The sequence below is a fragment of the Pezoporus flaviventris genome, unplaced genomic scaffold, assembly GCF_033815535.1.
Source record: "Pezoporus flaviventris isolate CSIRO_AGI_PZ_B2104156 unplaced genomic scaffold, CSIRO_AGI_Pfla_v1 ptg000002l, whole genome shotgun sequence".
Taxonomy (NCBI): Eukaryota; Metazoa; Chordata; class Aves; order Psittaciformes; family Psittacidae; genus Pezoporus; species Pezoporus flaviventris.
The window spans coordinates 10,797,633-10,813,796 of record NW_026892550.1 but is presented as its reverse complement, the minus strand read 5'-3'; the positions used below and the strand labels follow the sequence as shown (position 1 = coordinate 10,813,796).

Below are 16,164 nucleotides of genomic sequence, written 5' to 3'. Positions count from 1 at the left end.
TCTTATACTCTTGTTAGGTTGAGTTTTTTCTTAATGATTGTGGCTTATAGCTCAGTTTTTCTGAGATGGTCAACTCCATGATGATTTAGTAATATATCGCAATAAATGTGTCTATTTAAAACTGAGTTCACCTGAAACTGCTTCCTTCACTGTTTTGTTTTTCTCTGGTCATGACAGATTTCTAACAGCTTTTGTTCTTCCTAATTTGCAGTCAGTAAATGAATATTGAATGTTCAATGGAACTGCTGAGCCACCCTTGCCAAGGCTAACAAATTGTAGGATTCAGTTGGATTGCATGTCCTACTAATGATTTCAACCTGTGCACAGCAATATAAACCGCTGGATATGTCAGTGAGCAAACTGTAGCTCTGATTGTAATGCTGAAATGGAAGGTGCCCCCTGACCTGACATAAATGAGCCTTTCTTGAGTTGTGGGCCACCTCCTGACTAACTGTACAAGCTAGGGAGCAGGCAGATGTAATCTTCCATGATAAAGAATGAATTACAAATGAATATTTCTGAATCCACAACTTAAGTAACTTACCTGGTAATAGCAATATGAACCTCAGGAGGAAGGAATACACTTTCCTGCCCTACCTATTGAAACTTTTCAGGAATGGCCACCAGCAGCAGCAGTGCAAATCTCAGACTTTCATTCCTGTAATTGGAACGTCACTTCTTTAGATTTTGTCAAACAGCAATCTGAAGATCAGGTTTCTGCTTGCTGTAATCATGTCTCTCTTCCCTGCACACAAGTCAATATGACTGCAAAAATAACATTGACGAATCTGTGCAGGATTTCAGTGATTTCTACTCACTCCCTGGTCCAGATTTCTTATTTTTGCATCACACTGGATGTCTGTCCTGGACATGGTAACATTCATTTTTCTACAGTCAAGTGGATATGTTCAAAGAGCTGTGAAATGAGGATTACGTAAAATATATGAGGGATAGTTCAGTCTGAACACTACCACAGATGGCGTACTGCTACAATTAAAATTCTCAGACACAACAGACATATCTTCAAAGTGTTTTAAAGATGACTCAAAGTCCAAGACAAAGATTCAGCCATATAAAAAAAAAAAGAATGCAGTGAGGGGAGGCAGACACCACTTATCTTGCTAGTGGCTTAGCTGTGAAGTTGTGTCTCTTTAGATGATAAGTTTGTTTCTGACTGAGCCTGTGCTGTTTCAGTGCTCATACATACTTTATCTTAAATTACAGTCTGAGAATGATTTTTTTCATGCTCTGTCATAGAATCATAGAATGGTTAGTGTTGGAAAGGACCTTAAGATCATCAAGTTCCAACCCCCATGCCATGGGCAGGGACACCTCAGACTAAACCATCTCAGCCAAGGCTTCGTTCAACCTGGTCTTGAGCACTGACAGGGATGGAGCATTCACAACCTCCCTGGGCAACCCATTCCAGTGCCTCACCACCTTAACAGGAAAGAATTTCCTCCTTATATCCAATCTAAACTTCCCCTGTTTAAGTTTTCACCTGTTACCCCTTGTCCTATCACTTCAGTCCCTAATGAGGAGTCCCTCCCCAGCATCCCTATAAGCCCCCTTCAGGTTCTGGAAGGCTGCTGTGAGGTCTCCATGCAGCCTTCTCTTCTCAGCCTGTCTTCATATGGGAGATGTTCCAGTCCCCTGATTATCCTCATGGCCCTCCTCTGGACTTGTTCCAACAGTTCCATGTCCATTTTATGTTGAGGACACCAGAACTGCACACAATACTGCAGGTGAGGTCTCACAAGAGCAGAGTAGAGGGGCAGGATCACCTCCTTCGACCTGCTGGTCACACTCCTTTTGATGCAGCCCAGGATACGGTTGGATTTCTGGGCTGCGAGTGCACACTGAAGCCGGCTCATGTTCATTTTCTCATCAACCAACACCCCCAAGTCCTTCTGCACAGGGCTGCTCTGAATCTCTTCTCTGCCCAACCTGTAGCTGTGCCTGGGATTGCTCCGACCCAGGTGTAGGACCCTGCACTTGGCATGGTTAAACTTCATGAGGTTGGCATCAGCCCATCTCACAAGTGTGTCAAGGTCCCTCTGGATGGCATTCCTTCCCTCCAGCGTATCAACCGAACCACACAGCTTGGTGTCATCGGCAAACTTGCTGAGGGCGCACTCAATCCCACTGTTCCTGTCAGCGACAAAGATGTTGAACAAGACCGGTCCCAACACCGATCCCTGAGGGATGCCACTCATTACTGGTCTCCAGCCAGACATTGAGCCATTGACCACAACACTCTGTGTGTGGCCATCCAGCCAGTTCTTTATCCACTGAGTGGTCCATCCATCAAATTGATGTCTCTCCAATTTAGAGACAAGGATGTCGTGTGGGACAGTGTCAAACGCTTTACACAAGTCCAGGTAGATGACATCAACTGCTCTACCCCTGTCCATCAGTTCTGTAGTCCCATCATAGAAGGCCACCAAATTGGTCAGGCAGGATTTCCCCTTAGTGAAGCCATGCTGGCTGTCACCAACCACCTTGTTGTTTTTCATGTGCCTTAGCATGCCTTCCAGGAGAATCTGCTCCAAGATTTTGCCAGGCACAGAGGTGAGACTGACTGGTCTGTAATTCCCCAGCTCATCCATTTTCCCCTTCTTGAAAATGGGGGTTATATTTCCCTTTTTCCAGTTGTTGGGAACTTCATCTGACTGCCATGCTCTTTCGAATATGGTGGACAGTGGCTTAGCAACTTCATTCACCAGCTCCTTCAGGACCCGCGGATGGATTTCATCAGGTCCCGTGGACTTGTGCACATTCAGATTTTTAAGATGGTCTTGAATCAGATCCACTTCTACAGTGAGCACAAGGTCTTCATTCTCACAGTCCCTGCGCCTGCCTTCCAAGACTTGGGTGGTGTAGTCAGAGCCTTTGCCAGTGAAGACTGAGGCAAAGAAGTCATTCAGAACCTCAGCCTTCTCCAAAACTAGGGTAGCCAGTTCTCCCAAGAGCTTCCTGAGGGGGCCTACGTTGTCCCTAGTCTGTTTTTTTATTTGCTATGTACTTGTAGAATCCCTTCCTGTTATCCTTAACATCCCTAGCCATGTTTAATTCTAACTAGGCCTTGGCTTTCCTAACCTGGTCCCTAGCTTCCCGGACAGCATCCCTGTACTCTTCCCAGGCCACCTGTCCTTGCTTCCACATTTTATAAGCCTCTTTTTTCATTTGAATTTTCCTCAGGAGCTCCTTATCCATCCAAGGAGGTCTCTGGCTCTCCTGCTGCACTTCCTTCTCGTTGGGATGCAACACTCCTGAGCTTGCAGCAGGTGATCCTTGAATATCAACCAACAGTCTTGGGCCCCCCTGCCCTCTAGGGCTATATCCCATGGAACCTTACTAAGCAGGCTCCTGCTCGTTTGAAGTCCAGGGCAGTGAGCTTGCTGCACCTCTTCTCACTGTCCTGAGGATCTCAAATTCAAGCATCTCATGATCGCTGCATCCAAGGCTGCCCTGGAGCTTCACATTTCCAACGAGCCCTTCCCTGTTGGTGAGCATGAGGTCAAACATGGCACCTCTCCTTGTCGGCTCCTCTATTACTTGCAGAAGGAAGTTGTCTTCCACACAATCGAGGAACCTCCTGGATTGCTTGTGCCGGGCTGTACCGTCCTTCCAACAGATGTCAGGGTGGTTGAAGTCCCCCATGAAAACAAGGGCCTGTGAGCATGAGGCTTTTCCTATCTGTCTATGGAGTGCTTCATCTGCAGGTTCTCCTTGATCAAGCGGCCTGTAACAGATCCCCACAGTAATGTCTCCCATAGCTATTTTCCCTTTAACCCTGACCCACAAACTGTCTGTGGATTGCTCACCTGTCCCCAGACAGAGTTCCATACTGTCCAGCCTATCCCTAACACAAAGAGCAACTCCCCCTCCCCGCCTGCCGGGCCGGTCTTTTCTAAAGAGCCTGTAACCTTCCATTCCAACACTCCAGTCATAGGAGCCATCCCACCATGTCTCTGTGATGCCTATTATATCATACCCCCGTAGACGTGCACACATCTCTAATTCCTCTTGTTTGTTCCCCATGCTACGGGCATTTGTATAGAGGCATCTGAGCCGAGCTCCAGCTGAAGCCGGCTCATTGGCTGGAGCGGCTGGGATATCTCTACATTGCTCCGAGCATTTATTATAGGTTCTGGCAACTGACTGGGTGTGTTGGGATGGAATGATGCCCCCCTCCCCCAACACAGCTAGTTTAAAGCCTCCTTGACCAGTCTGGCAAGCCTCCTACCAAAACTGCTCTTTCCCTTCTTTATCAGACCAGCTCCACCAGCCCCCACTAGACCTGGCCTACAAACTTGGGTCCCGTGTTCAAGACATGCAAGCCCCTTGCTATGACACCACCCTTTTAACCAGTTATTAACCTGTCCAATCCTTCTAGCTTTTTTTAGGTTCTCCCCCGTATCCTGGAGAATTGACAAAAAGACTGTCTGAGCTCCAGGGCCCCTAGCCATCTCTCCCAGGGCTCTGTAGTCTTTCTTTATGTTCCCCAGTCTACTACTATCTATATCCCTAGCACCCACATGTATCACTAGAAGACCCACATGTGTCTTCATTAGTTTAATTTTCTACATTATCTATATATGAAATACATTATAGCAGTGAGCAAGTCTGACATTATTTTTGGTGTGCTCGTTAAATGTGGTATGGGACAAGTGAACTGATTGATGATGAGGTTAGTACCTCTCCTATAAAGTGAAATAGGATGAGGTTAGCACCTCTCCTATAAAGTGAAATACCTTTGCTTTGGAAGCACTTTTTGAACAGTAGTTTAGCAGGAATTGACTAAAGCTCTTTGCAGCAGAAGGCAAGGAGTTTTGCAAGTTTTTAGTACTGAGTGCACTGAGAGGTAGAGAGGGAAGAAAGTAGTTTTTCTGGCTTTAGCGCTTACAGGATACTGCCATATCTCCAGCTTCTCTTGCTGAAAAGCCCAGCCTAATTTCTTGGAACTGTCTGATACAATGGCCCCAGCATTGCCAGTGGCATACTTCTATCAGACACGATTTCTTCTTAGAAAACCTTTGTGATGGCCTCAACACAATTTCCAATCCAATGTCCTGTTTCACTGAATTGACTGTTACAGCCCATGTATCATATTTTAATATCTTCTAGACTCTTGTCTACAAGACAACTTGCATTCAAGACTGCATCTGTCATTGCATAATGATCAAGTAAGCAAAGGTCTTAAAATGTGTTGTCATCTCAAGATGTTGAGATAGAAGAACCCAGTAATCCATATTCCAAAAGAAATGGACAGCCAGCCAGCCCAAGGTCATACAGTGAAGCACAGTGCAAATGACAGATAATGCATCCTCTCTGAAATCCCAGAAATCAGTTTACTTTCTTTATAAATGGTGATTAAACCATCCTTTAATATTATGAAAGCACATACAGTGTTGTTCTGGCAAGAATTTTCTTGATAGAGCAATAAACAAATGGTCCCCTTCTTTGCAAATATCCTCAGGCAATGCCTTAGCTAATATAAGGTCTAATAATCATTAGAAACACACCACCAATTAATCCAAATGTCCTGGCTGCAACCCATAGCAATGTAGCTCCACCTGGTTGTCTGAACTTCTTTTGTAACTGCAGCTGGTCTGATGCTCTGGTTTGAATTGAGACAGTGTGTCCACTAAAGGACCTGATACTGTTGCTTTTTTCCCTTCCTGCTTTAGTTGTATTAGCAACTACTGTACACGTGCTGCCCTCTGAGCAGGCTGCTTCAGCACCATGAGCACGTATGTTTCAGTTGCTTTTAACCACATTCAGTTGGGTGCTGTTGCACCTTCCTGAACGAGGATCTGACTTTTGAAAGGAGTATCTAGACTTCTCACAGGCTTTTTCAAATCCTTCCTGGGTCAGATTTATGATTTTATTAAAACCCTCGCCTCCCTCAGCTGAACAATACCACAACTTTCCCTCTTTCTTTCCTCAGCTATTCCCTAACAAGGTAACGGAATGGAGAACAAACAGCAAAGCAATGGTGTCATGAAAGAAAATAACGTGGTGAAGAAAAAACTGGTGAGTGAATTCCCCAAACCTTCTGTCAACACATTTCTTTGCTATCTGGGGAGTGGAGGCAGAAAGTAACTATTTGGAACCTATATAAATACTTGCGGGCACAGGCCAGTGTCCTAAACACAGGAATGCTTCTGTTCCCTTTCTGCCTTTGGTACCTGGACCACTGATGGGCTTACTGTGAGACTGTACCACAGGACTCTCAGTTCTTCCTGTGTTATTCTTTATACACGTCCAGTTTTGAACTAGCCAGGTTTAGGGGCTAGTTCAAAAGGGTTTAGGTAAAATATTCTGGGATTCCTTGACTTTAGGATAGGTTAAAAACTCTGGTTTTGGGGAGGGACTCTGTCACTGAAGACAGTGGTAATATTTTGGAAGAGAGTTTCTGTGCCTTCAGAAGGAGATCTTGGGAGGATGGATGTATTCTGTGAAAAAAAAAAAAAGCTTGGATTTAGCCTCTGACATTTTTCTTATACAAGAACCCGTAAAGCTGTGTATTCTTCCCATCTTTCCCCTTCTGCTCTGACATGTTAGAGAAGAGCAAAATATTGCTTCTTTCCATGGGAACATGGAGATTTGAGCAAGGGGAAGCTGACAGGATGCAAATTTGAGTGGTACAAAGAGTAGCACATGTTTAGTTTCTGTAACTTACTAACAGCAATTGTAAAAGGGCAAAACATGTGAGTGCATTAAAGTGAGAAATTGTGTACATATTAATCACACCAGCCATATTATTTGTATTTGAGTATGAACTAAATTGCTTGCTCTGAGCTATATGAAATGAAACTTAAATAAAACAGAAGTATCTGATTCATCTCAAAACACTCTATGGATTTTAAAGGCTTGATTATCCTAACTTGACTCTTTTACTGCTTATGACCATTCAAAGACATTACAAATGATGTGTGGATCATCTGTGCATGCTGATGTTTCTTAATATATATGACAATTTTACATGTTAATGAATAGCATCTGGATTTCTATTTAAACACCACCAAAGATCAGTTTGGTCTTTGCCAACGACTCTTCAAAATTGCTGCATCATAAACTGCTTTCAAGCCTTCAGTGCTTTATGGCATTATATTCTCTGTGTCTCTGAGAGCTCTGAGCTATTTGTGAGAGGTATGTAGCATGTCAGAAATGGAAACAGCACAGATTTACACCAATATTAACAGCAGCCATCTGGGAATAGTTCCCAGATGCACTTAATACTCACCCCTTGCCAACTAGGAGGTGTAGTTTAAATCTTAGCAGGTCAAAATCCCCATGTTTGCAAACAGGCACCTTCAAAACCAGTAGCTGAGAGCTTTTACCTTCCCCAGGTAGCATGCCTAATCTCCACCTGTTACACAGCAGTAGTGCAACGCCCCAGATCCAAACCTCCAAACCTCCTAAGGCTGTGGAAACATCCCTACGGCTTGTGGGTAACAATTAGCTGCAAGTCTTGTGATATCTTCACTTTGAAGGCCCAGCAACACGAGAAAACTCTTCCCCTCCCGACTCCAGCGTCTGCTTACAGCAGGGCAGCCCCGGTTTCCAGACGGCACGGCTCCCCGTCCCCGCAAGCCGTGATCCCCAGCTCCTGGGCCCCTCGGGGGGGGAGGCTGTGAGGGACCACCTAGCCCTGCCATTTCCTTGCCGAACCTGCGCTGCTGTGTAAACCCCTACTGAGGGAAGGGGCCTGCCGGGAAACCGCGCGCACGGCACTGGGCACGCACATTTGCTTAAGTTATGTGCGAGCCCGCAGATAAATGAGCCCGCGCTCCTCCATCCCCTCTCCCTGCCCGCAGCCCCGGCTATGTCCCGCTCCCCTCCCGTAGCCATGTACTCCCGCGGCCGGCGCTGCACACCCGGGCCGTGCCCCCCGGCCGCGGCGCCGCCGGAGCGCAACGCGCGCCCCTCCCGCGGCCGCGCCCCCGCTGCGCCCCGCGGAGATGCGCGGCCGCTGCGCACGTGCGGCGGCGGCATGGAGCGCGCGGCGGGGCCCGAGGCGGACACGCTGGTGGCGCGGGAAGAGGGGGGTGGCCGCCGCCGCCGCGCAAGCAGGAGCGTAAGTAGCGCTGGGCTGCGCGGAGTCTCCCCTTGTTTCGGGAAGGAGCGCGGCTGCATAAGCGGAGGGCCACCGGAGGAGCGGGCAGCGGGGCGGGAGCGATCCCGGCGGCGAGGGCGGGGAGCTCGGCCTTGCGTTGCCCTCGCACTGGGGACGATCAACCGGGCTGGGGACGGTTTCGGTCCTTTCCCAGCGTTGGTGGGGAGGAAGAGCGAGCCAGGCTGGTGCACGGTGGCCGTGGGAGCGGGAGTCACCCGCCGCTGCTCTCCGGAGAGCGGGGCAGAGCTCAGGTTGCACGGCGGCGCCGCCGAGCCCTTCTCCGCTCGGAAAGTTGTTGGTGCCGGTGCAGGGGAGGCCGGCGGCGGGCAGAGCTAAAAATACCGCGGCGGACGAGCAGGGACCCAGAGGACGGGCGGAGGGCAGCGCCGGGGCTGGCGTGCCCGGACGGGGCGGGCGGCTGGAGGAGGGAGCGGAGAGGGCGCAAGGGCTTCACCGCCCGTAGCGGCAGATCCTCTGGGCAAGGGCAGACCCTTGGGGAGAACAGCGGAGTTTTCCTCCTTTGGCACCACCGTGTCCCTGGGCACACCTGCCAGCAGCGCCCAGCGGCCGCTTTCCGGGCTAGAAGTTGCCTGTGTGCTGAGTGCTTCCGTAAAACTAAGGGATCCGGGTAAGGTGCTTCAATATCCAGCTTCCCAATATCAATATAAAGTCTTAGCAATACCTGTTTAAGAATGTTAAAACTTCCTTATGTACCCGTGCAATGTTTACTGCTGACAGTTGTGTTTAATCTGAGCTAGGGGTTATAACTGGCTAGCTAAAGTACAGTATTCTAAATGGTGTTTTGAAAACTGAAATGCAACCTGTCACGCATCTAAAAAGAAGAAAAAAGGGCAATTAGTAGCCTACACGAATGTTGCACTGCATGCTGAACAAGGACGGGAGCTGCGGAAAACATCTTCCAAAGCACTGTGCCCTGGGATCTGTGGTAACACCAAAACTGTGGACTTTCACAATTAAGCAGTTCTCAGGTATCTGGAGGTCTCTGCTGTGAACTGACAAGCAGCTCCCCTGACTGAGCACTGGTCGCTGTGGTGGCGGTCACACCTACCTGCCCTTGCGCTGACGGCGGAGACGTGTGAGCACACGGGTGGCGGTGAAGTTAAGCAACACCTATGAGGGAGGAGTGGTTGCCGCCTTGTTTCCTGGTCCACTGTAAAGCACATAAACGCTTTTCACCACCACCACCCCTTTCCTTTTGTTAACGTTGCCACAGGGTTAATATTTTTCTTAAGCAACAGTTTGATTTGTTTTTGTCATTCTTGCTTCATTGTGCTTTCGTCTTTCATCTGCCACCGCTGGAATCTGAGCAAACATTTAAAATAGCGTATGAGGGAGCAGGTCATGGAGAAGTTGAATTTCGTGTTCCAAGGACTGTAAAACTCTGAATCGAGTAAGTCCGAGGGTTTCAGCAGCAGGCTCTATACTTGGGAAATTCTTGGTAGTGAAGTAGGTTCTAAACCCAGCTATTTGCAACACTAGGAGATAAAGGATACGGGGTTTCTAATTTGGCAGCACTTCAGTGATTTGTCCTGCATTATCTTTCACTTAGCCTCATGTGCGTATAATGTGCTGTGCTGAAAGGTTTAAGCATTCACTGGAGTTTTTAATAAACTACAGGCTATATGATCCGAACAATTTTGTTTGCAGGATTTTTCTGATGGGTCTAACTGTTGGAGTAGAGCCCTTTAGCAATACTGCATCAACCACATAGCACTTGTGAACTTGAGCTTATCATTTATGAACTGTCTGAGAGCAACCTAGTAGAACTCCAGGAATATTCTCCTCAGCGTCCTTGGTTCAGCATGGTAGCAATTTCTCCTAAGTGTAGGAATGCTTGCGCATAGTAGAGAAATAACGGATATCTAATATGAAGTGTTATCTCCAGAAGTAAATGAATCCTTATGTTAAAATTTCTGCTTTTCGCCGCTGAAATAACAGTGCAAAGCTCTGTGTGTGTGTGTCAGGTTCATTTTAAGAAGCTGGCTAATAACAATAAGTTGTATTTGGATTATGCAGTGAAGTCAGTGGGATTTCTTACACAAGGCTTTTCCCTGTGTACACTTCCTCCTAACCTGACTGGGAACGGGCTGGTTAACAAACTGTATAATCTCTTAATGGTGTGGAGATGTTCAAACCACTCAGCTGTCCCACAGGGCACATTTGGAGCCCCCAGGAGCAGCAGCTGCAGTGCACAGCAGACCCAGTATGCGCTGGGATGTACGCTGTGGTCCTTGCCCTGGCACCCGGGTGTCTCATCCCTTCTTCACAGATCTCTGGTGACAGTGTGGGACATGTTAACAACCACTGGGTGTTCACTTACCCAGCTGCCCCTGTGAGGCTGCTGGAGCTTGCTCCAGTTCATTGTCACTGCACATGTGCTGTGTGTTAGCTACACAAACCTACTTCATGCTCCAGATCTTCCAAAGTGGCAACACAGCTTTGTGCCGTTGACAGGTTGTATTGACTCATTAACCTGTTGTCTGCTGAAAGTGATATTTCTGAAGCTGAGTCTAGTAGGCCTGCTTAAGCAAGTCATTCTCCTTTTAAAAGGATTTGAGGCCTCTGTGGGTGATGAGGCTGGGCATAAAATGTCATTGAGCTGTGCCTGAAATTCTGAATTCTTAGCAGTTGGTTTGGTTTGTTTTTTAATTCAAATATGTTAAAAGCCATCTACTTCAGTGTATTCAGAAGTCAAGAAAGGTGATTTGTCTTCCCTAATCTACAATCAACCAGCCACTGGAACACAAACTTTAACATCTCTTGGGAATGGCAGTGATTACTTCTGCCAGGCTCCCTAATTCAGCAGGAGAAGTGGCAGAAAGTTAATACTGGAGAAGGTGGAAAGGACCCTTATATGCAAAATATTTCAAATCAAAGCATTGACCAAATCAATTCTACCTTTCATTCAGCAGCTGATGTGGAACAAGGAATTCTTGGCTAAAAACAGGATGAGAGGGATGGAGGGAGGAAACCTGAGAGGGTAGAGGTGTCTGGGGAAAAAGAGCAAATGCCATCTCCACTGGAGAACGTAGGTGTGTGGCAGCAAATTACAGTTGGAGACTTGCATTTGGGTTACAAAACCTAGTTTGTGGGCAAAGTTTGAATTTTTTGGTCACAATTTCACTGACCCCTATACTCATGGGAGAGGAAGGCATGCCATTTCACAGGTTTCCAGTCAGGTCTACCCACAGGTAGGTGGTCTACCTGTTGCGTCAAATATATGCTACTCCTTGTTTTGCTGTTTTAGTGATATGTTTCCAGCACTTTCCTTCACTGAGAATATTCTTCTCCAGCATTTTCCTTTTTGGTATGAGGGCTGACAGATGCTTGCAGCAAAACTCTGTGAAGCTGAAAGAAGTTCAAATGTTTGCTTACAACTCCTTAAATGTTAACTGAGATGCTGTCACTTAAAGTCCTTGGATTGCAGCAAGGGGAAGTATTTCAGGTTGTTATTTTGCAGAGACATCTTTCAGGAGGTATGCAAGGTAGCGTAAGGAGTGTCTAAAACCTGAGGTATGTTGATTTAAAGTGTTGATTTAAAGCCTACTAACAGTGGCTGCGTCTTTTCTCTGTTTTTCAGAATTGGTCTGGGAGTCTTATTGTAGCCTCCTTAACTGGTGCTTTTGGGTCATCTTTTCTTTACGGTTACAATCTCTCTGTGGTCAACGCTCCTGCAGCGGTAAGTGACTGTCAGAGTTGGGATTTAGTATCAGCAGAGGGCATCCGTGCCCAGCTGGTGTGTGCTCATCAGCATCCTGCTTCTACATCCCTCCTCATGCAGCAGAAGAGGTTAAATCTCGTACAGTAACTCTGCTTTGCTGAAAGCTTCTTTCTACTGCCCATGAGGTTTTCACATAAGAGTTGTCAGGAAACTAAATGCTGCTATTGAGGTGAGCGGGTACACATGCTTTGCTTCTCATTCTTCCCAAACCCAGACTAAACCCAAATCTTGCAAACTTTTGAGGAATAAGGTGTTTTTAATAGTATTTCTTTCTGACTAGTGAGTATTTAGTAGCTCTGTGCACATGTTCAGCAACTTCCGTTCACATCATTAAGCTCAGAAGGGTTGCACAGCATTTCATTTCTACAGTACTGATATAAATAATGCCTCTGGCTTCCTCTTAAATAATGGGCCTCTTTGCCTGCATTTTGTGGTGTTGTCTTGTTTGATTATGAATTCAAAACTGCTGTGTTGACAAGCCATTGGCTGCAACATATGGAATAGATTTGATGAAGAGAGTACTATGAAATCAGTGTACAATATCTGGAGGGTTTTCATTTCAATACCAGCTATCACAAATAAAGATGGGAACATTTTTTTTTTACAATGGCTGTCTAGAGATGCTCTTAATTCAGCCAAGCACATCAGTAAGCAGTTCAGTGGAGTTGCAAGCAACACCATTTTGAAAAAGTAGCCAGTAGCCAGGGGAGCTAACTGTAGAAATCCCATTCAAAATAGTTCCTATCCAAAGTTAAGCTCCTTCTTTTATGGAAATCTCTTCTTAAAATGTGGTTACATTTCCACCTGAACAGGTTGGTCATATTAAAAATGCATGCAATATTTATGCAAATAATGAAAGAAGACTTTTAGTTTGCTTCATATGGGTATTTTATTTGGTAAACATATGACCTTAAGGACTAGGAAGAATCTCACCCTGTAGGAAGTTTTAATTGTCCCCTTCATGACTTCTTGGAATTTTCTTGAAGTTCTTGGTACTTTTTGTACTGGTAACATGGGGTTGAACAGATGGAATATTTATTCTAGTGTGACATGTCTAGGCATCACTTTACCTTGCAGTCATCAGAGGATAAACACAGAATCATAGAATGGTTTGGTTTGGAAGGGCCCTTAAAGATCATCTAGTTCCAACCCAGTGCCATGGGCAGGGACACTTTCCACTAGACCAGGTTGCTCAAAGCCCCTTCAGCCTGGCCTTGAACACTGTCAGACATGCATGAGCATCCTTCTGTAGACTGTTGGGTATCTTCTGCCCCTGGTTACTTCAGTACAATTCCTTTTGATGTCTAAAGTCTTCCAACCTTACTGTAGGACTGTATGGTGCTTTAAGATGTATTGAAAAAATGCTTGACAATGACTGTTGACAAAAGCATGGGATGTTTCCAGGATCCTGCAGCTGAACACATTAGCACGATGAATAAGCTGGAGTGGGGGTTTCATTTAAGACTGAAGCATTGAAAAAATGTTAGTAAATTCTTGTGTACAGTATCTTTTGGTGCTGGAAGTTGTGCCACCTCATCAGACTGCAGGGAAACGCTGCAGCTCTCACCAGTGAGAGGTCTTCTCGTAAGGTGGACTCAGTCCAACTTCCTTTTTATTTTAAGGGGGGAATAAACTGCCCATACTCTGCTCAGAGCACACATTGCTTCCCACTTAGTCCCCTACTTTTCTGTGAGAAAGAGCAGTAGCCCACTGCAGGTGTGCTTCCCCCTGTGCACAGCACTTGCCCACACCAGAAACCCAGAATTAGAAGCCTCCATGGGCTTGTTCAAAGAGTTACCAGAGTTTATTTAAAAACATATGGAAGCATTTGGCAGTAGGAAGACAAGTGCTTTAATTGAATACAAGCTGAAGCTGTCTTTTTCTGAGCTGAATTTCTAAAACTCATTTCATGGACTGATTGTGGGCAAGGTCTGAAGAACAAAGATGTGCTCTGTGCTCTGTACAGGAAGTGAAATCTCTGCTACTTACTGCCACGCAGTGCTTGCCCCCTTCCTGTGGGCAGCTGCAGCTCTGAATTCCTTTGAGAGCTGATAAAGGGAAAGGGAGGCTATTGCAAATATGTGTGGCCTGCTGTGTCAGCCAGTACCATAGTTGTTATTGTATGTGAGTGACCTTTGTAATTAAGGGTAAGACAAATAAAATATTTCCATTATTTAAAGTATATCCCTTGTATATGTATATCCTTTATGTTCCCCTCATATTTCCCACCATACCACTACTACTTAAATGAACTGAGGCAGGAGAATATGAAATACTGATATCAGTTGGCTACCTTTCCTTGTAGGCTTTGGATAGGAACTAAAATTTTTCTATACAGTTTTATGCCATTAGCATTGTTCAGACAATTGGTTAAAATCCCAAAGGAGCCTTTGTGCAGAATTCCATGGATTCAAATTTAGTGGATTTGTTGGATCTGATCTGTTTTGTTTCACGTGTAACTCCTCAAAACCTGTATGTGCTATTAACTTCCCATTTACTGGCAGTGGGAATTCAGATGCAAGTGATGTACATACCAGCACATTTATCTCTTACTAATGAGTGTTGTAGTTTGTTCTTTCTTTAATATTTGCTGTTATTTGATGTCTCCTCTGAATAACAAAGCTATGCTGAGAAAATTAGTCATAACACAAGAAGAGAATAATTTGCATACTGTTTGTAGCCATTATCGTTAGCTAGAAATGTTAATTGTGTTCTAAAAATGTTTTATTTTAGTATTCATTACTGTCAGAAATTAATTTCAAATAAACAAGAAGATACCCGAATCTAAATATAATCTATGTATTGGTGTGGAAGAGATAAAATGTATTACTTGATATAATGGCAGATTAATTTGGAAGTTTATTGTGAGCTTATTCTAAATGGACCATGCACCAAATTGACTTTTTGCTCTGAATTGTGGGTTTTTCTGTCTGTTCATATGGAAACATATAAGGTAGGATTGGAGAAATATCACTGTCCTCCTTTTAATTCAGGGCATAAGACACCCACTAGAAACTTGATAGAAGGAATACAAGAAGTGCCATGTTCTACCTCCACCTTTTTTAGGTACTTTGCATGTGGAAAGGTGATGTTTCCAACTGAATAAAGCCCTCATGTTGAATAGTCTGTGTGTCCAAGGCTGGAATACCTAAAGTCTGAAATTCCTCATTTGAACAGGGAAAATGCGGTGTTAGGCTGATACTGCTGAGTCCTACCCCAGGATAATTTAGTACCTGTGACATGCTGGAGGACGACCTGAGAAGAAACTGGGGAAAAGTGCCACACTTTGTGGTACTACAGAGCTTGTTGAATAGTAGTAACACAGACGGGTGAGAGTGTTACACAAGTGTGGTGGGCCCTTCTGCAATAGTGACCACCTGCCACTGCATCCTCCCCAGAGCATCAGACACCACAGTGACCTCAGAGCTTTGCTCGATTTCAAAATGGGAGGAGCATAAACATGAAGAGGCTTGACTAAAGACGAAGTAAATAGGAGATGACTCTGCAGGTGATACATGTTATACTGGAGCTATGGCATCCTTACCTGTTACAAAGATGAATAAACGTTGGTGTAATTAAACATCAGGGAAGGGAAGCTGTTAAAAGGCATTCTTCAAAAAGCTGCAGTTGTGTGCATGTCAGGAAGGCAGAAAAAAGAATATAAACTTCGGGACATTGAAGGCTAAAAACGTGAGCTGGCCCTGGATTTTGGGTACTTTGAGCAGGCACAAAAAATGTCCAGACAAAAGGCTCTGTGATATAAGGCTGATAGAAGGAAGCTAAAAAAGGCTGTTCAGAAAATACAAGGATAGGACAAGAAACCTGAATTAATGTTTTGAACTGGAAAAGTCTGGGCAGGTCCCACACTGGAACCTTCTTTATAGGGGATGTATTGCAGATAAATTAGTAATACTAATTACTGGAATAAAATTAGTGCTAATTTTGTGTCAGGTTGCCAAAATAGCTGAACATCTGTTCAAGACTGAAACAATAACTCAAAATATAGGCTTCATATGATAGTTCAGCTTATTTTTAGATAGCCTCAGTAACAGAAAGACTGAGAGGGTTACTGTGTCTTTAAGAAAAGGGTAGTTTTTAGGGGTAAAATTTGGGACATATATGCTAAGAATTAGTAATTTGTACCTGACAAACTAGCAGAAACTGTAGTAGAAAAATGAGAATCTGGGGAAGAGCTGGAATGGTCTTTGCAGAGGAAAACTGTGACTCAGGCATCTGTCAGAGTTCTTCAGAGATTCAAGAGGCACTTGGACTTTCTAAAGATATGGTGGAAGGGCCC

At 45.1% G+C, this 16,164-nt stretch overlaps 1 protein-coding gene across 4 annotated transcripts in view; it reads left to right on the top strand.

The window, feature by feature from the left end:
• The window catches only part of SLC2A9 (solute carrier family 2 member 9), a 122,736-nt gene that overhangs the window by 16,906 nt on the left and 89,666 nt on the right, over positions 1-16,164 (top strand). For 2 of the 4 annotated variants that reach the window (XM_061469172.1, XM_061469169.1), the window contains 2 exons: positions 5,954-6,039; positions 11,727-11,825. In XM_061469172.1, coding sequence (XP_061325156.1) covers positions 5,977-6,039; positions 11,727-11,825 — 162 coding nt within the window. In that variant the 5' untranslated portion in view covers positions 5,954-5,976. Of the gene's footprint in view, positions 1-5,953; positions 6,040-7,825; positions 8,087-11,726; positions 11,826-16,164 lie in introns of those variants that run through there. The other 2 variants (XM_061469161.1, XM_061469175.1) reach the window with 1 other exon arrangement.